The sequence below is a fragment of the Syngnathus scovelli genome, chromosome 4, assembly GCF_024217435.2.
Source record: "Syngnathus scovelli strain Florida chromosome 4, RoL_Ssco_1.2, whole genome shotgun sequence".
NCBI classification, from domain to species: domain Eukaryota; kingdom Metazoa; phylum Chordata; class Actinopteri; order Syngnathiformes; family Syngnathidae; genus Syngnathus; species Syngnathus scovelli.
The window spans coordinates 13456140-13479087 of NC_090850.1; the positions used below are offsets into that span (position 1 = coordinate 13456140).

The following is a 22948-nucleotide window of genomic DNA, read 5'->3' on the forward strand; positions in this document are numbered from 1 at the left end:
AGGCGGCACGGTGGCATACTGGTTAGCACGCCCCCTCACGGTTCAGAGGTTGCGTGCCCAATTTCGGCTGCGGCCTTTCTGTGTGGAGTTTGCATGTTGTCCCCGTGCCTGCGTGGGTTTTCTCCAGGTTTGTGCCAACTTTCCAAAAACATGCATGGTGAATTTAGCACTTGAAATTTTGAGTATGAATGCTTGTTTGTCTATGTGTGCCCTGTGTATGTCTGGCAACAGTTCAGGGTGGAGTCCGAAGTCAGCTGTGATATGCTCCAGCACGCCCGCGACCCTCATGTGGATTATAAGGGGTTCGGAAAATGGATGGATAGGTGAGGATGGATGTTGCAACGATAAAAGCGAAAGAAAGAAAGAAAGAAAGAAAGAAAGAAAGAAAGAAAGAAAGAAAGAAAGAAAGAAAGAAAGAAAGAAAGAAAGAAAGAAAGAAAGAAAGAATAATTTTATTTTGTTAAAATTCTCTACTTTTCCGGTATTACACACCTACGTAGACTTCACTTGCAAACCAGCATGCGTTGTGATGGACCGCAATGATTATCTGTCTTGTCAAGTTCTAAAATGAAATTAATAAACCTGACCGTTACGTTAGGCGGGTTTTAACGACGGAATCTACAATTCCCAATGCATTATTAATTTCAACAAAATGTGGCCTAGTACTATACATCTTTTCCAGAGGATTTTGACAAAAACTTGGCAGAAGAATGAATTCAATTTCAATGTTTGATTGTACATGGTTTGTAGCAGGGGTCACCGACATGGTGTCTGTACGCACCAGGTCGCCCCCAAGGACCACACGAATAGCATGCCGGGTCATTAAAGTTGATGGGACATTGTGATTTCCTCAATGTTGCAGAAGTGACCACCAGATGACAAACTTCAAAAGCAGCATTTTGGAAGATAAAAAGTACGTAATGCTTAATGCTAAATCACGTCAGAAAGGAAATTTTAACTCTTGTGTTAACGGAGAAAGATATTTAAACAGTTTTTTTTTTTCATTAAAAACACGTTACATAAAATTTTGTGTTTTATGCAGCTGGAACAGATTCATTTGGTTGGACTGCAGTTCAGATCACTGATTACTGTTGTAGTGTGGCCACCTAGTGGCAAAAATCAATTTAAAAAAACTAACGGGAAAAATACATATATACAAAGGCTTCATTTAATCTTACTATAGACTTTAGATAACATAAAATACCAGAAACAGATACAGGTGTTGCCATATTGAGGCAGAATTTATTTTAAGACATTTCATTCACCAATTGAATTACCCTGTAAAATAGAGCTTTCTTCTTAAGCCAGTGAGAAACAAAACATCCCAAAACTCAGATGAGGAACACGGATGATAAATGTTCATACTTTACATTTAAACACAATAGTTTAACAACTTGCGTTTTTGTGTAAACATTCAAATTCCGTTTTGGGACGCTCTTACAGTAGCTAGTATTAGTTAGTAGAAATCTGTTGTATTAAGACATCTCATTTGACAAAAGCGATCAAGCAACTTGTGACAATGGTATAAATAAAAAATCTTGAAAAAGGGTCAACAAATTATTTCACATAAAAATGGGTCGTCTGCATGTTTACTTCATCAATGCTCTTAGGAGCAAAAAAAATTGAACAAAAATACTAACAGTGAACAGTTTTGTCAGCCTTGAGATGGAGAAAATTCTCGGCCACCCAAAATACTACACTAATCAGTCGTTTTATACCAAGGAGAATGCAAACTTTAATCAATTGGCACTGTACAGGAGCATTGTAGCGATTTGACATTCAATCCTCCAGATTGGAATTAAGCAAGCAAGAAATGCTTCCGCAGTCTGTTAAAATAATAATAATAATTAAAAAAAAAAGTAGTACATGTCCATGAATCTAGGCGCATTTAGAGGTAGAATTTCATGAACAAGATGCACTTGCGCAGTGCATCTCGGTCAAGTTTCTTTTTGTATTTTTTTCGTTTTGTTTTTAAATTCCCTCCGCTGCACCATACATTCCATAAAGCAAGCACTTACTATGACACATAAAACTGAAAATCACTTTCAACGCAGCGGTGACAGTGCAGCAGTTATTGCTTCCTTAAACACAGAAATAAAAAAGTGGGGAAAAAACCACTAAGACATGAAAGGAAGTGAACGTTGAGGTGCTACAAATAGGATGTTGATGTCATTTACTGGAGGTGGGGAATTCCAGTGGTGGATTTTGCTCTTAAATTGTTATTTTTAGCAAGCAGAAACACTACCCCAAATTAAGGAGGCCAATTACATATAATTGCAATACCCACCCCAAATAAATATATAAATTGATTATAATCCAGTCCCCACATCCTATAAGAAGTGCCTTAAAATCACTCTTTAAAAAAACACTTTCTCCTACATGTTATAGAGCCCCTTAAGGATTTTGGGGGTTGCAGGTATGTTTCTTGTACACATTAGAGAATTTGTGGTCTGCTACTATCTGTTGCACACCTGGAAAAAAAATCTTGTGAGCATGACAAAGGTTCATGAGTGCAGTACAAATTTCATTGTGCACACCAGAAAGTTTCCTTGTGTGCATCAGAAGTTCAACAAGCGCACTAGAAAGTTACTGTGTACACACCAGAAAGCAACGGACCACATTTTTTTATGTTTTTGTGCGTGGTGGGTTATTGATCATGGCAGAAACTTTTTCATAGTATGTGCCAGACAGTTTTCTAGCAAAGGTTTTGCCAGGTGCATCCTAAAATTTCTAGTATGTCCTGGAAAGTTTTTTTTTTTTTTCATATGCACCAGAATTTTTTCTTATGCTCTCCAAAAACTTTCTTAAGCGTACTGACACCAGAGACATGTTGTGCCTTAAAAGGCTCTGCAGGATTTGCCATGATCAACTAAAGGAAAATAACCACCATTGTGCAGCCCATGCAATGCAGCCATGTTTGTCATGTTATCGGCGAGGGAGAACCTCACACTAGGACTTCACGTAGCTGCAACGGATGCAGAGCAACAAGAAGGACAGGCGCACGTTCCTGAGGCGAAAGGATTGGGGGGGCTGTCACAGTTGGGGATCAGATACTGAGGTCTTTTGTGCTCTATTCTAGTTTCTGCTGCAGCTTTTTCTGGAAGCAGACAGGCAAGATGGAGAGCACAGCGAGGACGGCAAGTATAGCCAGAGAATTCCAGGACACGGCCTCGCCGGCGGTGGTCAATTTGTACAGCGTTGTACCTGCGTTGATGGCTACAAATGATGGTGGCGCCACACCTGTGAATTCATGAAAAGAAAAAAAAAAAAGAATCAATACCAGATGTTATTTCAGCACGACATAAAGAGAAAGAATTAAAAAGACCCACCCAAAAAGGTTCCAATGAAGAAAACCCCCAAGGGCACATTAATGACAGGTGAGGTGATGTTGATGAACCAGTTGGGAAGAAAGGGAGTTATCCTCAAGAAAATGATGTAATTGATTAAATGGTCTCTGTGTTTATCCACCTGCCAGAGGAAAAACAAAATGTTGAATGTGAGACATCTCATCAACTGCTTTTTTAAGTTTAATTTGATAGAGCATTTTACACCAAGTACCACTTCAAAAAACTCTTTGACATCCAAGTACCACCAACACAACAAACATAAAAAATCTGTAACAAAAAGAGCAAATGTAAAAACAAAAAGTTCTTACATATTAAATTATTAAATGCAGATATGTTGTGCTAGAAACTTAAAACATAGCGGTGCTTTGACCCAGGAGTTTAATTCTTTTCATGACCATGCTCATTACACTATAGCCAGATCCAAAACCACAAGACGGGAGCCCACATGCCACCACCCTTTCAATCACGATTCATCTTACCTGCTGTGACCACTTTTGGGCTTTTTCCGTGAGATATCTGTACACTATTGGTCGGCCCACCAAGTAGGAGAGCATGTAGCAAAAGGAAGCCCCCAAACCAGAACACTGCCACGACACAAACAGGACAGAGTAACCTATCATACACAACTTTTGACAAAGCAACTGGAATAAATCACATATTGTACAAAATTGTATTTCTCTGTAGGAATTCTGCTTCATTCTATCATTTAAATTAACACTATGCACGATAACAAAACACAAAAACTTTAATTCTGAAGTTTGGTTTTTACCTTACATAACATTATCTTCCCAAACAACCCCAATGTTTCAGTTTGTAATTTTGCCAATAATATAAATTTAAATGAATGCCACAGTGCCTTGATTTTTGTACCCCCCCCCCCCCACACACACACACACACAAAAGGATTATAATGTCTGTACTGTATTTACACACAATATACCCAACCAGACATTTTCTAGATTTCGTCATACATTCTAATACTACAGGACCGTTGGAACGAGTAAACCAAACCATACAGGTCCTAAATGAGAATGGGTAACTATAAATCCAATGTGATGCTAAGAATACAGTTTTTTTTTTATTACTCACCAAGCAGACTAAGAAGAGAGCCAGGGGAAAAGGGTAAAGATATCCAGACAAGATGCTGAGGAAAATCGATCCAGGAATTGCGAAGGTTTGAAGGCTAATGGAAGGTGTCAAGGTATATATTTTGGGGGGAAAAAACACATTAAACATCATGGAAAGTAAATGAAATGCAGTGGAGCTTTGAGATACGAGTTTTGTTCATCCCATGACCACGCTCTTATGTCAAAACACTTGCGGCGAAAATCACCTTCCAGATTGAATTGAATTAATCAGATCCACAAAACCCCTGGAATTTTGTGATGAGTTTTTCTTCTGAATAATGAAATAATGTAGTGTAGCAAAACAAAGTAATAAAATAATTACTGTTGCAATCGTGTAATTTTGCTCCTTCTGAGGATACAATACATAAGTTGCAAAGTAGGCCACCAACACCTGGCTGTAGTAGGTGTCTTTGTATTTGGACAATACGGTTCCCAAAGCTTTGGCATCGTCCATGTCTTTAGGTATCTTGATTTTCCCCATTTCCTCACTGGAAGAAAAATGAACAATTAGCATTTTTGCCGGTCCTTTAAATGGATCATTGATTCCATTTCAGAACTCGTATGAAACACGTATTCAACCACGGCAATTGTCTATGTACTACAAGTGTATTGTTTGATAAAAATCTGAAAACTCAAATGGCAAACATGCAGACTGCACTGGATTTAAAAAAAATAAATAAATAATCAGTGCGCATGCATACCACTTTGATAATATCCCATTTATAATGCCGATAATTACATGACTTTATCTAGAGTTCTCACAAAAAGAGCATTTGCTTAAGAGGAAACTACACAAGACATTGTGTGGACATGTAACGACATCTATTGGTCAATGTGTTACCACAGTAAACACAAAGGCATCACTACAAAGTCACAGAACTGCATGTGTAACTGCTTCGGTTACCATGGTAACCAAAAGGTACTTACTCCGTAAGCTCTGGGAAGTTCCTATAAACCAGGTACATAAGTGAGGCTGAGCAGGTGAAGATGGCAAGAAGAATCAAGAGAGACATGCGTGTCGAGCTTGCATGATTGCTGTCTGTGAAGAAAGCATAAGAACGGTTTATGTCAATGAAATTAATATACTTGCTTATTTTGTGGTTGACCATATCAATGTGCAAGAGAAAACATTATTTTCAGATTCACATCATCTTTAATCAACAAAAGCAGACGTACATCCAAAGTCAAACGCCGAGCTCATGTCCATGTTTTATTTTCTTGTTCTTAAGGAAACAATGGAAAACAAATTACTTCTCTGCATATTTTAAAATATATTTAAAGATTAATGAGATTCCCCTATGTTGAAATAAGTAAACTAGTTTGACAGAGGAGTAGAAAGAAACCATATATAAAACAGTAAAACGTCGCCAGAAAAGTCTAGGTAGTCAGCAAATATTAGTAATAGTACAGTGTTTGGTTACTTCTCACACTTGTTGAAACTGACAGTATTCAATTAGATCACGAGTCGTAACTCAAGATGCAAAGGGACTTGAGCTAATCAGTTCAATGAATGTGTCATTAAAGCCTTTGACGTTCAAATTCCAAGTTTTTCTCGCTGTGATCGTCAATGAACACGTCACCGGTACGCTAATGGTCACGTGACAATGACAGGCAACTGCACCATGACAGCAGTCCTGGTTTTGCCCTGATGCTAAGCTAACAGAGCATTAAATGATCGTTAACTGCATTCAACAAGCCAAACGAAGCCGAAAGTAAAACATTTACTTCAGAGTTAATTGGGAAAACGACAAATCCGGGGCGGATTAATATTTGACCCTATAATCCTAGATTTAATACGTCAAATCAGCCACTACTACTACAAGCCTACCTGTCAATGTTACATGGTCCGTAGCATTAGCGTTCACTTCTCCCTGTGACAAATCCAAGCCGCCAGTGTCTCGTCTTTCTTTCCGCTTGGTGGCCATGTTCTGAGACAACGCCAATCCGTCCCTCGAGGGCCGATTTGTGTATGAGCCGGCCGGCAGAAGACTAGATAGCGATACACTATCGGTGGGTGACACGTTCACCGGATGAGTTTACCCTGTAACGCATACAATCGACAACAGCGCCTCCGGGTGTAGGACATTGTTATTGCACCCATTGACATACGAGCACTGAGATGATCCACAATCCAGTTTCAGGTCGATGTGCCAGTACGCTTTGTCTTCACTACTAAGACAATTTGGCGTACTGGTAAAACCGGGTTATTTATACCCAGTCATCTTTCTCTATATATATTTTGTACTGGTATTGTAACAAAAACCTATCTAGATGAATGAAGTAAGCAAAAGGAGAAACCTCCAATAATATTCCAATGCATATTCTAAAAAATAAAATATTGAAAAACGATTTGCACTGTGTAAGATGATTCGGTTTTAATGGTAATTTTGTTGATTTTTGTTGGGGGATTTCACATTGATATTTTTTTTTGTGAAAGTGAATTTGGGGGAGAAAAATCATTTCGAATGTGGACAATAATAACAGGTGATGTCCTGAATATTCAGAATGGTAATGATTTAATTCGATTGAGACGTGTAAGTAGTTGAATGTCATAACAATGGAAAGTACGGGTAAAGAACTGAAATAATGTGTGATTTTTTTTTTTATTATTTCATATTTCCCGAGAGTTAGCGCTACATAATACGATATGAAGCCCTACGACTAGAGCCAATCCAGCCTCTGATTTACCCGCTGTTCTTTGCTTCAAAGTGTCATCTAATGTTTTCACAAGACAATTTACAATGGCATCATAAGGATATTACATCACTTACTTTGAAATTTGTCATTTGTCATCCTTTTTTGTGCCATCGCCCATTTTCCAACAGCAGTCTACTCACCGTGACAAGCAGTTAGTTATCCGGTAGAAAACTACATTTGCAGGATCATGGGCTACTGATACACATATACGGGGAAAAAAAAGATGTTTTCAGCTTGCCAAAACGTAACTGTAAGTTCATTCAATAGTTGGTTGATTTTGTGGGGAAAACCTGTAAAACTTGGGTTATTGACAAATTTATTGAAATTTGACCAAAAACTACAAGTCCCAGAGGCCTGCGGGGGCAGCCGGAAATTGGTTGCACACATTTGGCGCTGTTCTATCCGGGTACTTCTTTCGCTGCTTCCTTTCGCGCCGGGTAACCGGAGAGCTGTGCGTCCATGTGCGCAGTGCTTGGGAGCTGATAAGACATCTAAAACAGCCTAAATCCTAACCAAGCAAGCAAGATTTTCTTTCTTCCCCCCTCCCCAGCGATGGATCCTGAGGTTTTGGTCGAGGCCCTGCGGGGCACCATGGACCCCAATCTGCGAGAAGCGGCGGAGAGACAACTCAGCGAGGTAAAGGTTTACAACTTGGGCTTTTTCGTGGCTGATGATGGCGCGGTCTCACATCGGGCCTCGGCTCACAACATCAAGATCGTTCGATCGCGCAAGCAATATCACCGTTTGTCACCGTGATCGTCCCACTGTTACATTTAGACATTTCACTTTTTTGTAACACCACACCACGTAATGGCGGGTAACTTTCGTTCCAAATTGTATTGTTTTGCGTTCTTCGTTCATCACCAGCGTAATCATGAGCCAGCTGTGTGGCTAATATTGCTAAGCTAGCTACCTCGTTGTGTGTAACCAACCCCACCGCTCTCAAATGGAGACACGTTATCTAAACACGTAAACGTTTAGTGATAAGTAAACCGTATGTATAGAATCTTAAAAGACGTGGGGCATAGTCACCATTTAACGCATTGAAGACAAACGGGAGCTTTTCGGCTAACGATGAGCTAAATTAGCAAGGGGTCCCTTAGCTGCTGCTGCTGCTGCTGCTGCTCACGTGTCACCGACAAACCTAGAAGCAATGACATGTCGATTCAACGTCGAAATAGTTTGTCTTCACTATATACCACCATAATTTTCGCTATTCCTTCCGCACGATGACATGTTAATATAAGAATTTCCTGTGAATCTCTTGGTACGTGTTTGAATACGCGAGTTTGACCGAAGTTGACCGACGCCGTCTTTGGTTCGTGCGGCGGCTATGTTGGCTCCTCTGTCGTTTTAAATCGTATGTTTGCTACCCACACTGGCGCAGGTTTTGGCTTATAAACTAACGTCGTTTACTTGGTTAGTCCCATATGGTGACTTGTTGACTTTTTGGAGTTGCGTAACGAAAGTGAATAATGTACACTTTTGCCACGATATTAAAATTCCCATTTTTAAATACCCGTATAAAGTACTTCATAGAAGACAGACTGTCTCGAAACGTACACGTTATAGTTGCTACTTTGATGACCAAATTCTGATTTCACTACCAAAACGCATCAAAAACCTAAAACAAAAGTAAAATCAATGGAATCTTTCATTCAGTTTGGAAATCAAGGAGTGTCCAGATTGTGATTAGTTTTTCATTATAGAAAACTATTTGATTAGCATAGAAAATTGCTTCACAGATTAAAGATTTTTCTCACACAAATGTAGACGTGTGAAAACAGGAAAATATTGATTGTCTAGGCAGTTAATGCAGTTGTGGATGAGTTGAGTTAAAGCCATGTGCTGGAAAGCTCAAAGGTGTGTTGAGTTAATTGTTTTAAGTCCTGTGTAAAGTTTGTCAGTTTAATTTCATGTCACGCGATAATGACAGAATTTCTTTTTCTACACGTACGTCATCTTTACTGTAAAGTTCAGCCGGAATGACAAAACTGCACACATCACGTTCAGTGTGGTCTCTTAAAAATACAGGTAGTAAAAAACACATGGCATCGCATCATTGTTGATGGTGAGATTTCACAATACTTTGTAATACCGGTACATCATGTAACTCTAAGCTGTTTTGCTGACGTCAGGGTAATACAATCTTACTTGAACTGTCGGATGTCCTCATCAAATTTTTGTAATCAAATATGAGTGGTCTTATTCCCTGATAATTAAACTACCCATTTTGTTCCTAGTTGTGATTCGCTATAGCTGTGATTTTTATTTTCCATAATGCGGCTGGCGGCAGGTCCGAATTTGTCATTAGAAATTCTATGCTTGTCATCAAGTTGTGCAGCTAGCAAAAGCACGTCTGGGGGAGGATAGAGTCCTGCTCAAGTGCACAGTTTCTAAATACAGACCTCTGCTTAGTCATGGGCTTTTTTTTGTTGTTGTTGTTAAGGAAGATGGCCAAGTAGTGATTGAACGAGTAGTGCGATATGTTGGAATGTAGAACATGAGTTTGATCATGTTGGAGCGTGATTGTAGCAGAAGGAATGCATTTAGATAAATTATATTCACAAATCAATGTGAGCTGTTTTATCATGTCACTGACAGAAATTCAATTAATCAGGGAGTTGTTTTTTTTTTTAAATGGCAGCCAATCTCAGGCTACATATAAACAAGGCTGGGCCGTCTTGTCCTGTATATACTCTGCATTTTGTCTGCTGAAATAAAATCCAGCTGGAATAAGATCCAGCACACCTGCGATCCTAATAAGAATAAGGAGCACAAAAGATGGATGAATAGATGGGTGATAGGGACAAGATTGTTTTTTCTCTGTGTACAAATGATGAGTTATGTATTTATTTCCAATTTACAGGGTCACACCCAGGTGAACTTCTTATCCACACTGCTGCGCATCACCATGACTGATCAGCTGGATTTGCCAGTCAGGCAAGCAGGTGAGTCTCTGGTGTTATAATATGTATCCTCTCTTTCAACTGTGTTTAATGTAACACAATGGATTAAATCCATAATCAAAATCACAAAGGTGAGTGAAAAAGAATAAGAAGTTGAAGCATTACCATTACCACTTAGTCAAGCTCTGCTACTTAACGTGGGAAGATTTTAAAAGCTCTTTACTGGCACTTGAATTCAGTATGGATCAGTAGAACCTCTGAAATCAAAATGAAATCTGGGAGCGCAAGTTGTGCTCAGCTTTTAAAGTAGTTTTTCCCCATTACAATTTATGTATAAATTATAGCTCGAAACTGTCATGAATTGATACAACTACCAATAAGGTGGTTGTCAAAGAATTTCTGTGGTATGTACAGCAATTTTGGGCAGGATTGTTTCGCTCAATACAGCAGTGGCATGGCAACAGGAGTAACCAGGACAAGGAAGTGTATACTACTCGTTTCATACTGACTGTTGTGTTTGATAATGAGTCATGCAAAATTAGCTTGTCGAATTGGATCATTTTTAATCCCCATTATCACTATGCAAAATATATATTTTCCAAATTGATGAATTTGTCAGTATTGAAATAAAGTCGAGACAAGATTACCACCATCACTATTTTTTGTAATTTTTAGTTTTCCATTTTGTCAGTATTAAAAGGCAGAATTTTCATTGCCTAGCCAACTTGGGGATTTGCACACAGTTGACCATTGTCAATTGTCCTGTTGTCTAACATGTTTTTTCTTTTTTTAATTCTCTTTCAACATAGGTGTTATTTACCTTAAGAACATGGTGACTCAACACTGGTGTAGTGGAGATGGCTCTTCCACGGAGACGACTGTCAACAAGATCCCTGATGAAGACAGACAATTCATTCGGGACACCATAGTGGAGGCTATAATCCACTCACCTGAGCGCATCAGGTGACTACACACTCATCTGCTATCTTGGTATTTACACTGTATACCAATCACCGATCATAGCAATGGGCACTGGGCTGCACTGAGAAACATGCACAACCCCCACCTCCTCATTTGTATCTATGATTGATGAGCCTATTGTTTCTCATGCAGGGTTGGATCAAAGATCCTCTCTAATACAATCAAATAAAAAAAATCAGCCAAAGGTTTTCTTTATTTACTTTGGTTTGCAAGTTGAAAAATTAAACTGTAAGAGTAAGCAATAGTAGATAATGACGCAACTTGCAGCTAAGTGCACAGTTGAAGGGCATCCATGACTTGGTGGTATCTTCCAAAGATGAAGCTATTTTGACAAGAGAAGTTCTACACCATTGTGTGTGGCGGTATCTCCAAACCAACATGCCAATTTATAAGACCAAAATACTATTTGTACCTCATGCACGTTATAAAATTAATTATATTAGTCAATTAGGTCATTGTTATTATTTGATAGCTGCAGCCCTGGTGTACCTTTTACTGCTACATTTAGGAGATCTTTTAGTCGGACTACTGCATGTCTGTGGAGGGTTAGATGCATTTGTATGCTCCAACATCACAAGTAGGAACTCTTTGTGTCATTTCCTATTTGGTCTGAAGATTCAATTGTCCAATACTCTGTTACACAGCATTAACCCAATCCATTAAACCAGCTCAGTGGCCTAGTGGTAGAGTGCCCGCCCTGAGACTGGAAGGTTGTGGGTGCAAACCCCGGCCGGGTCATACCAAAGACTATAAAAATGGGACCCATTGCCTCCCTGCTCGTCACTCAGCATTAAGGGTTGGAATTGGGGGGTTAGATCACCAAATGATTCGCGAGCGCGGCACCGCTGCTGCTCACTGCTCCCCTCTCCCCTAGGGGATGGATCAAAATCACACGGGGATGGGTTAAATGCAGAGGACAAATTTCACCACACCCAGATGTGTGTGTGACGATCATTGGGACTTTAACTTTATTTTTTATTTTTTTATTGACAGGGTCCAATTGACAACATGCATCCACCACATGATCAAGCACGACTATCCCAATAAGTGGACCACCATTGTCGACAAAATTGGCTTTTACCTTCAGTCGGACAACAGGGCAGGATGGCTGGGCATCTTGCTTTGCCTTTACCAGCTGGTGAAAAACTACGAGTAAGTCGGTGCACCATCAGACAGGTAGCCACTGTCATACTCGAGGCTGAATTGTCCATGTCATACAGATACAAGAAGCCTGAGGAACGTCAGCCTTTGGTGGCTGCCATGCACATCTTCATGCCCATGTTGAAAGACCGTTTCATCCAACTTCTCCCAGACCACTCCACCGACTCTGTACTCGTACAGAAACAGATCTTCAAAATCCTCTATGCCCTGTTTCAGGTAATAACATCTCTACACCAGGGCTATTTGAAAATGATTGAGAGCTTCAGTTTAGATTCTATTGTAACTACAAACACAAGGCTCAGCAAGGGTGTTATTTTTGAAATGGGTAAGAATCGTGTGGGCCACCATTATCGCAATAGGAAATAAATAACGGCGATAGGATGTGTTGAAAATGATGGATATTTTATATTATGGGGTAAGTGTAAAGTTGATTTGTGTCTGTCTATAAATGTGTGAAGTGTCCACGGTGTTTGTATACTGAATGTTTGAATATATGTCGGTACAGTGTGTACCGGTACTTAAAGGTGACTGTATTGTATTGCGTCCTTGTTTTGTATTTTCTGTATATATTTTCTGTTTGTTTTTGTTCACATAACACAATCTAAACTCTTACATTGCATGTTGGGCAGAATATCAAGACCCATACACACAAATTAAAGAGTGTGTTCTGTGTTGAAGTTGTTAAAACTCTGGGTGAGGATTATTAGTGACTTCTCTCCTCTGTGTCACAGTATAACCTCCCCCTGGAACTCATCAACAGACAAAACTTGACAGAATGGATGGAGATTCTCAAGACCGTGGTGGATAGAGACGTCCCCCCGGTGAGCGCTTGAGTATTGATGTCGCATTAAAATCTCAAATGATCTCTTCCCTCGAATTTCCACATTATGCACCGGCTTGGCTATTTTTGATTTAGGAGACGATGCAGGTTGATGAAGAGGAGCGTCCCGAGCTGCCTTGGTGGAAGTGTAAGAAGTGGGCCCTTCACATCTTAACTCGGCTATTTGAAAGGTACAGACCTCATTACAGTTTTAACCATATCATCGTAGTCACTTTCAAACACTAAGAGGTAATTTAATTTGTAGATACGGAAGCCCGGGCAACACAACCAAAGAGTACACAGAGTTTGCTGATCTTTTCCTCAAGGAATATGCAGTGGCAGCACAGCAGGTATGGACCAGGCACTGTGATCTATTCTGCAACGGGCTAAATACTGGACTGCAAATGATATTGAAGTTCATTTGTTTTAATTTTAGGTGCTGCTGAAAGTCTTATATCAGTTCAAGGAAAAGCAATATGTGGCTCCCCGAGTACTCCAGCAAACGCTCAACTACGTCAACCAGGGGATAGCTCATGCTCTTACGTGGAAAAACCTCAAACCACACATTCAGGTACGCGATCAATGTGAATTACTGTCAGGATCCTGAGGCAAAAATGTTCAGCCAACAGATTAACAATTTTGAATTGGCGTTGGAAGAAAGTATGAATTTCATAGATGACACTTTTGATTATAAAGTAGATGCTTTGGTCATTTATTTGAGTGACCAAGTTTGCCTCCCCCTGCTGAACCATATTTTTAATGCACAGTAAGAAATATGTAAGACCCTAAACAGTGATTTTTGCGTATTTTCTGTTGTTACACGACCATCATTCTGTCTGTCTTTGTCCTCCAGGGTGTCATTCAGGACGTGGTTTTCCCCCTCATGTGTTATACAGACGCTGATGAGGAGCGCTGGAAAGATGACCCCTATGAGTACATTCGTATGAAGTTTGGTAAGCAAAGGTCTCCAGGCAGTGTTGTTCCTTGAAGAATTTAGTGACTCACTGATGAGTAATTTGTTCGCTTCACCACTTCAGATGTATTCGAGGACTTTATTTCTCCTACAACAGCCGCTCAGACGCTCCTTTTCACAGCCTGCAATAAACGAAAGGAGGTCAGTTTATCTGGCTTTATTTATTTTTTCCCTGAGTTGAGTTGTCAGTGAGTGTTCTGTACTTGGTAAAATCCTCCGAAAGGCTAAATGAAACCCATTTAAACCCTCTTTTGGCACTAATACAAGTATTTGTCTTGCTCTGTTAAGGTGCTGCAAAAGACAATGGGCTTCTGCTACCAGATTCTTACTGATCCTGTCATTGATCCCAGGAAAAAAGACGGTGCCCTCCACATGATAGGCTCTCTGGCTGAGATCCTGCTCAAGGTAATTTGCATCCCAACCCACTTTTAAAAGCGACATGGCCTCTAGATCTTGGGGAAACATCCTCCCTCTGATGGAGCTAATTTCACGCTATTTTAAATTAAGGTTCCAAACTGGAAATGTGAGTGGCTAGGTAATTAATAATTTCTCAAGGCTTGTACTGACCTAGAAGGATCTTACAGTTTAAGTTTTCATTCATAATCATTTTACTTTGTCAACTCCCCCTTTGAACTGAATCCTTATCATTTAACCATTTGTTTCTATAAAGGTCACTGACTGCGTTTACATTCAGCCAATAACCCTTTTAAAAGCTGAATATTGGTAGTATTGGGGTTTTAAAGGCAATATAAACACTTGCAAAAAAAAATTGAATATGCCATTACTCTGATTTTTCGAACGAGATTGCCAGGTCACCCCTTTTCTAACCCAAATATTTGAGCATGTATGGGCCATCGCGTTGTCAGTGCGTTACGAGGTATTGGTTTGTGTTCTGCGCAGGAAGGAATACTTGTCTTTGTTGAGCAGGAAGTACTTGTATGTGCCGTTTCCTTGAGCCTACTAACTTGAATGCATTGATTTCTCCACTGAATTTTTGTTATTTTCTGCCCCCACGCCGAAAAAAAAGTGTGTACACGCATACACGTATGTCCTAAGTCCGTACGTCTGTTGTGCAACTCGCCGGGAATGTAAGCCGGTTTATTCCTCATGTTCCAGAAACCGCATGTAATTGTTGTCGATGCAATTTAGGGTTTCATTTTTATGATAAGCACTGCCAATAAAATCAGAAGTTTCGCATCTTAACCATGCAGGAAACCTCTGTTAAAGCATTTTACTTTGCGTTCCATGACAGTATGATTCCCACCTCCCATTCCACAGAAAAAGGTTTATAAGGACCAGATGGAGTTCATGCTGCAGAGTTACGTCTTTCCCCTGTTTCGCAGTGAACTGGGCTACATGAGAGCCAGAGTAAGTGATTGATGTGATTAATTCTAAATTAAATCAATATTATCTTCCTATGACATTTTGTGTAAGTCCCTTTTTTTTTTTTAACATGGTATATATACCTGCCTTCTAAACCTTACTATAGGCCTGCTGGGTGATTCAATATTTCTGTGAGGTGAGGTTCAAAAGTGACCAGAACCTACAAAATGCTCTGGAGCTGACCCGCCTCTGTCTAATCAATGACAATGAGATGCCAGTGAAGGTGGAGGCTGCCATTGCCCTGCAGGTTCTTATCAGTAACCAGGACAAAGGTAATCAAAGATGCTCCTTCTATGAGTCTTGTACAGAATACACTTTAGGAGTCATTTCTATTCTGATCTTTTTGTATTTGCTGTATTTCTTTTTCCTCCCCCAGCCAAAGAATATATTACCCCTTTCATTCGGCCGGTGATGCAGGCATTGCTGCATATTGTCAGGGAGACGGAAAACGACGACCTCACCACCGTCATACAGAAGATGATCTGTGAATACAGCGAAGAGGTCACACCTATTGCAGTAGAGATGACTCAGCACCTGGTAAGCACATGCTTTTATTTTTTAAGCTATAAGACATGGTTTCTCAGGTTGTTTAGAATATGGCAGCACTCTGAATTGACTAAAAACAAAAAAAGTATATTGTAATGTCCTCAATATACTCAACAGTACCTTCACTGGCGAACGGTAAAATATTTGATATCTTTAACCGTACTTAGAACAAACAGTCACAAATATCTCTGTTTGCTGTCTGGCAGGCTATGACATTCAACCAGGTAATTCAGACTGGGCCTGATGAAGAGGGAGGAGATGACAAGGCTGTGACAGCTATGGGCATCCTCAACACCATTGACACCTTGTTGAGTGTGGTGGAGGACCACAAAGAGGTGAGCAGAAAAGCCTCTGAGCAGGTTGCCTACACATTGTCGCAAGCACACGCTAGACTTATCTTGGTACCACTTCCTCTGGTTTGCTGTCGCCTTTCTGCCAAACACACTTAAGCCGCCCACCAACTGTTGGAACACGCTGTGTTCTCACAATGTCCTGAATCACTCATTCAGACAGTCGCTACAAAGCGTTCCGGGGTCCACTGCCAATGTGTCTGCGCAAGCTCATGCGCACACAAAGACTAAATACTGTTAGATGTTACAAAGCCTTAACCTCCAGAAAATACTTGACTGTTTCATCAAGACTTCACTCCCCAAGTGTTCATCTGTGTTTGCACAAGCAGTAGTACAAATATTCCTATACAGTAAATGCACGAATGTTTGTTTAAACTGGCGGCTCCCATCCTTTGGTGTTCCACCCCAGAGATTGAAACGTTCTCACACAGACTTCAAATATCTGATGTGTAGATGAGTGTAATGTTCCCCATACTGTGATAAAACAAATGTGAAACATACTGAAACAGTACTATTTACCAATGGAACAAAAACATCGTCAGTGAATGGATTCAGTAACATTTTGTTCCCTTGATAAGAACTCAAAATTTGATTGATTCTGAATTACTGATACATGGTTTTATTGCCTACACAATTTTTAGATGTATTGCTTTGTATATATTTCTATTTTGTATCTTTTTTAATGAAACCTAGGTTAATGTACTAAAGACTTTGACCCTTTTTAATGTTGCATGGCCAGAATTTACAGAAAAGTAAATTAAAGTAAAACCCTGTACGGTCTGATGCAAGCTTATTATGTGACAATAAAATGTCAGTGTGACTTTCAAGACCTCTCGCATATTGATTTGACTCTCAACTGCCTTTTAACCTTGTGCAGATCACACAGCAACTGGAAGGCATCTGTCTGCAGGTGATTGCCACCGTTCTGCAACAACATGTAATGGGTAAGTCGTGCATGGCCAGTCCTTCCTGTTCAGCCACATTCTGTCTTCTCCTTGCTTCGACACTTATTCGCATGTTTCATGCTTGGTATTGTTGAACTTTTTCCAGAGTTTTACGAGGAGATTCTGTCATTGGCTCACAGCCTGACTTGCCAGCAGGTGTCACCGCAAATGTGGCAGCTCCTTCAACTGGTGTATGAAGTCTTCCAACAGGATGGATTTGACTATTTCACAGGTTGTCACCCTTCAACATGCACCTGGCAATGGTCACTAATAAACCACATTCACACTGGGTGTTTACTGTTTTCAACATCACAGCGATTGCAACCAGTTTTGTCTGACTAAGGCTTGTTTCCATTCCAGACATGATGCCTCTCCTCCACAACTATGTAACAGTTGATACAGACACCCTTCTCTCAGACACCAAATACCTGGAAATCATGTATGACATGTGCAAAAAGGTGAACTGCTGCAAAGTAATTAATCTTAAGAAGCAATTTGTGTTACGAACACAACTTTTAACTTTTTTTTTTAACCCCACAAGATCCTGACAGGTGATCCAGGCGAAGATCCCGAGTGCCATGCGGCCAAGCTTCTGGAAGTAATCATTCTGCAGTGCAAAGGTCGAGGCATTGACCAGGTCGGTTTATGTACATTTCAAGAGTGCGCTTGAGGTTTACTGTCCCAAAGTTGAATCAACACAATGCATATACCATCCCTAAGTATTTTCTTTTGGTGTAATTTCAGGTTGTACCCTTGTTTGTTGCTGCTGCGCTGGAGCGTTTGACACGGGAGGTGAAGACCAGTGAGCTGAGGACTATGTGCTTGCAAGTGGCCATTGCCGCCCTTTACTATAGCCCTCCTTTGCTCCTCAACACTTTGGAGAATCTGCGCTTCCCCAATAATACGGAGCCAATCACAAACCACTTTATCACCCAGTGGCTCAAAGATGTCGACTGCTTCCTTGGGTAGGCCTTCTTTCAACATCAAGAATTACTCAATACATCTAGCATAGCTGACGGATTGTAGCATGTTTCAAGGGAAGAATATAATCAATCCCATTAAATTGAATACAAATATGCCGTTTACTGGCTATCAGTGCCAATACCAACCTAATTGCACAGTATCGGCTGGCCTATTGTGGCAGTTTATGATCAACGAGAAATTGTAAATTATCAATAATAATTAAATTTCATGCAATTTTAAGGAAACTGCTATATTGGGATATAAATGTTTTTGTTTTTTTATGATGTTTTGGGAGGAGGGTTCTGTATCAGAAAGTACTAGTGGTATTGGTGCATAGTATCTGTATCTGACTACTAAACGGTGTACTGGTATCGGTCAGGGGGAAAAAAAATTGGTATTGAACATTCCAAATATAGTGTTAGCTTGTCCTGTTCATTCGATTCAAATGTTGCTGTGTCACACTATAATTATCATTCTCCACTCGTTCAGACTGGCGCATTTAATCCCGTTGTTTAAAAAAAAAAAAAACATTCAAGGGTTCAAATCTCTGTTGAAAGATTTTTTATGCATGTGATCTAGTGCTCGCCTTTGACCAGGTTTTCTGTTTTCCTCCCACATCGCAAAAACATGCTTCACTGGCATCCAGTTAGCTGTCACCTAATTAGTGCTCGTGGTTGGTTGGGTATGTCATAAGCATTTGGAGGATGTTCTGTGAGACACATTTGTCTTAGTGATGTCCAGATCATCTTTTCTTTTCTTCTGTTTCTGCAAACAGCCTCCATGACAGGAAGATGTGCATCCTGGGCCTTTGTGCTCTCATTGACCTGGAACACAGACCCCAAGTCATCAACCAAGTTGGCGGTCAGCTCCTTCCAGCAGCCATTTTGCTCTTTAATGGCCTGAAGCGGGCATATGCCTGCCGAGCAGAGCACGAGAATGAGGATGACGACGATGATGATGACGGGGATGATGACGATGATAATGGTACGTGTGAGCGTTTTCATTGGCTTATTGTTAGGGATGGACCGATACCACTGTTTTCAGGCAGCCAGGGTCCAAATGCTTACCCTTAAGGACTTGGTGAAGCCATTACATCTTATTTTGATAACAATCTGTATTATTTTACTGAATATTGGTCAGAAACAAACATTTTGTGAACAATATGAAATCTATTTAAAAGTAGGTGAATTTATATAAGGAACATGCGTATGTATTAAAATTTTCAGGATGGGCGAGATAGCTGAAGCTGAGAGAGAACATCATGCACTTTTTCTTTTTGTTTGATCTTAAACGGAAGGTACATGAAATATTAACATTTCAGTTACATTGACATTTTGGAATGCCATTTTACTGGTGAAAACCTGTTTTAAGTTGACACTGTACAGGTTGTCTCATTTTATCACATGATGCAAATTTGAAAAGTTATTAAATGAACATGCATGAAGGTAATTAAAGTTACGTTTTAGAATTTATATCAATCACAATCTTGAGGCAGACATGATTCACAGGAAATCAAACAGTGCTGGGTTTCAGTTCGGAAGCACATCTTTGAGCGGTGACCGTGTGAGTCGATAGACCAGTTGGTGATTTTCAACGCCACACTTGAGCACAGCACTACGCGCACATGAGTGTAATTATACCACTCACTCACACAGGCTCCCCCACACTAAAAATAACAAGAATCGACCAAGCATGTTGCTGCCCACTGCCAAGCCACACAAATAAATTCACAATATAAGGTATACTGCAACAATGGCAGCTTGCTTTGAGCGTGGGGAGATACTTCTTTCCGCTGGTGCCAGGCAGTGGCTGGCGATGTACCCAGGTTCCCCGCTCCGATGGATAAAATAAAGGACACCTCCGACCATGAAGACCTTTCTGGACCATCTGTGCGAGGAACCGGGCACGTCGCCTGACACTGCCCAGCCCCAGCAATGAGAAGTCCGTCTTTCTCCTTCCTAATCAAATCACGTTACAGTCATTAAAATATCACTTTATTTATAATTTCATATGTAATGAGGAAAGTGTATTTCCAAATCCCGTAGTCTGTTGGGTACATTCAGATGTTTAATTTATCCCAATGTTTTGTGATAGTGCTTGAACTCATCGTTTTGAAAGAAAAAGTGCACAAGGGACACTCATAAACGCTAAGATAATTATTTATCTTTGTTCTTTCTACCACTGTTTTAACTTTGCTCTTTAGACAAATACCTTGGCTTCGCACTAAATGTTTTATAATGATTTGTATTTAGACTTTACTACTTGTAAAATGATATACTTATAATTTTACGATATCCTCTTTGGCTCATCTGTTTTAACTTCATGTTTATATTTTGAAAAAAGTTAAATAAAAATATTTTGTACTTACTTAAATAATGTGAGTACCAAAAGTTGAGTTACCGGTATCAATTTTTCGAGTATAGTACCAGATATGAGAACAGAATTGGCTCAAATACGAAAGGTAAAGGACCCATCTAATACGTATTTCAGTTGCACGAACTACTGGTATCAGTACCTCTGCGAGGAAGCTTTGCGGTGTTTTGAACTGATGGTTTACACCTTTGCTCTGTTTGTAGCTGAGTTGGGCAGTGATGAGGATGACATTGATGAGGAAAGTCAGGAATACCTGGAGATGCTTGCAAAGCAAGCGGGTGAAGACGGAGATGACGAAGACTGGGAGGAAGATGATGCGGAGGAGACCGCACTCGAGGGCTACACTACAGCTGTGGACGACGAAGACAACTTGGTGGACGAGTATCAGATCTTTAAAGCCATACTACAGAGTAAGACGGTCACACAAATCCAAACAGTCGTATGACTTTCAATCCCTATAGTTGCACGGCTCACAATTGGTCGTCGCTCTTGTGCAGGTATCCAGACGCGTGATCCTGCGTGGTATCAGGCACTAACTCAAGTACTCGATGAAGAACAAGGCAAACAGCTTCTTGACATTGGCACACTTGCAGACCAGAGACGGGCAGCACACGGTGAGTGCGCTGTCAGATTTCAAGAGGTTAAGGGGACACTCAATACGCAGAGTTGTCACCAACCTTTCTATTCTCAACTTGCAGAATCCAAGATGATCGAGAAACATGGTGGATACAGGTTCACAGCGCCAGTGGTGCCACCTAGTTTTGACTTTGGCGGCACTACTCCCGGAATGAATTGAGTCACCCTCTCTACTTTTTATTACTCTGTGACTGATTGTAGTGAAGTGAAAAAAAAGCTTGTGTTGTTCCCTTAAGTAGTGGTTCCAGAACTGGTTCTTCTCAGTCATTCTTCAATCTTATCAAATGGGGGAAATAGCACGAGAAGATGCGCGAGAGCAACCAAAATGCAACCAATGGCTGGGGAAAACAAACCAAGAACTTGAGCACGATACAAGAGGAAATGCTCTGAACAACACTGTCTTCTGGAGTCCAGTGAAGAGAGTTGCCAAGAAGACAACTCTCCAGGCTTCCCCCCCCCCCCTAAAACAAAATTGAAAGGTTAACCTTTAAATTGAGACTGGGACTAAATATTACATTATCACTCTCTTGGCCACATGGCCATAATAAGATTATTCCTCTGGTAGTGGCGGTCTGTTGTTTTCAGCATAAGCCGGTCTGGTTTATTTACAATGTTTATAAACAAGTTAAAGGTTATTGATTTTTCAAGTAGCCTTGAAAAAGCAACCAGTCATTTCTAAGGTGTCAACAGCTGTATTCATATGTAGCATATTGGATACTTCATAGAGCTATGTGTGATGCCTGATCTCTGTAAATTAATGACTAGCACTTTCATATTGTTCAGGTCTCCTAGCCTTCTGTATCAGACTGCATTTTTTTTAAGAAATTGAAGACTATTTAAAATGAAATCAGCTGTAAGTTTGTCTCGACAGCTACTCGTCTGCATACAGAGCGGATCGGGGGGGAGGCAACTCGGAAACCTTAGATATTTCTGCAAGAGGAGAATGTTCTTGGTGTACAGTATGGTTACAGGACTAGTGTTTGTGAGCACTGAAAAGTACAATTGATTACATTACTGAAGCATGTACAATTGGACTTATCGTGAAGGTCTCAAGCTTTTGGTTGGTGTATGGATGAACCATCTATATAACAACATATTAAAAACAAAAAGCTAAGGGAATGTGTGTCCAAGCGTGTTTCATTGCACAACCTTGTTTTTTTTTTTTTTTTTTTTTTTGTATACACTCATTGGCACACGTATAGCCACTATCAGTTTGACTTTAGAAAAATGTTCACTATTACTTGAAATAAAAGAATGATCGCTTTTGATTATCCCACTGCATCTGTTTTTCATCGATAGATGTCCATTCTATGGTGTCCAGCTGACAAACCTGTCCCCAAACTAGTTTTTGAACTTGATATACTTCATTTCATAGACTGGCAAAAAAATTACAGGATTGGCACTTTTTTATTTGTAAAACACCACAGTGCTGTTCTTCAACAAAATGGAATACATACAGGTGCATCTCAAAAATATTTTGGAAAATATTGTTTAGGTTACATTAACTAATTAGCATTTTGTTTTCTTTAAAGCTTTACAGACCTAAGCCAAAAATAATAAAAGTAGCCACTTTTGATGTAGGAATCAAGTAGCAATTGGCTTCATCAAAAGTATTTTCCTGTTTAGTGAATACATTTTTTTTTTTTTGCGATTTCATGTCATTTTCTGAATTGAACTAGAGTCACTTAGAATTGAAGGATTTTATGCTTCAAGGGCATTTCCAATAGAATTAATTACC

The 22948-nt window shown here is 40.0% G+C and overlaps 2 protein-coding genes across 2 annotated transcripts; one reads left to right on the top strand and one right to left on the bottom strand.

Annotated features, from left to right (window-relative positions):
- Window positions 1-1214: 1214 nt before the first annotated feature.
- Window positions 1215-6549, bottom strand: tmem41b (transmembrane protein 41B). Its single transcript, XM_049718965.2, has 7 exons — window positions 6303-6549; window positions 5402-5513; window positions 4834-4962; window positions 4437-4530; window positions 3827-3931; window positions 3330-3468; window positions 1215-3240 (listed from the first exon to the last, which is right to left on the bottom strand). Exons 1-7 carry the CDS (start codon window positions 6397-6399, stop codon window positions 3071-3073), a joined length of 846 nt encoding a protein of 281 aa, XP_049574922.1. The 5' UTR covers window positions 6400-6549; the 3' UTR covers window positions 1215-3070.
- Window positions 6550-7580: 1031 nt separating this feature from the next.
- Window positions 7581-22329, top strand: ipo7 (importin 7). Its single transcript, XM_049718964.1, has 25 exons — window positions 7581-7807; window positions 10041-10122; window positions 10890-11043; window positions 12055-12213; window positions 12282-12438; window positions 12954-13043; window positions 13139-13233; window positions 13308-13392; window positions 13479-13613; window positions 13896-13995; window positions 14080-14156; window positions 14304-14420; window positions 15294-15383; window positions 15505-15670; window positions 15775-15935; window positions 16151-16279; window positions 17172-17238; window positions 17345-17470; window positions 17599-17696; window positions 17780-17875; window positions 17983-18203; window positions 18977-19185; window positions 20778-20984; window positions 21072-21188; window positions 21273-22329. Exons 1-25 carry the CDS (start codon window positions 7724-7726, stop codon window positions 21368-21370), a joined length of 3120 nt encoding a protein of 1039 aa, XP_049574921.1. The 5' UTR covers window positions 7581-7723; the 3' UTR covers window positions 21371-22329.
- Window positions 22330-22948: the final 619 nt, after the last annotated feature.

Excerpts from the sequence above, each read along its gene's own strand:
- ipo7 (XM_049718964.1), top strand. The coding sequence starts at position 7,724 with ATGGATCCTGAGGTTTTGGTCGAGGCCCTGCGGGGCACCATGGACCCC. Across the intron at positions 14,421-15,293 it reads TGGCTGAGATCCTGCTCAAG|AAAAAGGTTTATAAGGACCA; the intron begins GTAATTTGCATC and ends CCCATTCCACAG. Across the intron at positions 17,876-17,982 it reads AAGGTCGAGGCATTGACCAG|GTTGTACCCTTGTTTGTTGC; the intron begins GTCGGTTTATGT and ends GTGTAATTTCAG.
- tmem41b (XM_049718965.2), bottom strand. The coding sequence starts at position 6,399 with ATGGCCACCAAGCGGAAAGAAAGACGAGACACTGGCGGCTTGGATTTG. Across the intron at positions 4,531-4,833 it reads TACTTTGCAACTTATGTATT|CCTTCAAACCTTCGCAATTC; the intron begins GTATCCTCAGAA and ends ACCTTCCATTAG. Across the intron at positions 3,241-3,329 it reads CTTCATTGGAACCTTTTTGG|GTGTGGCGCCACCATCATTT; the intron begins GTGGGTCTTTTT and ends ATGAATTCACAG.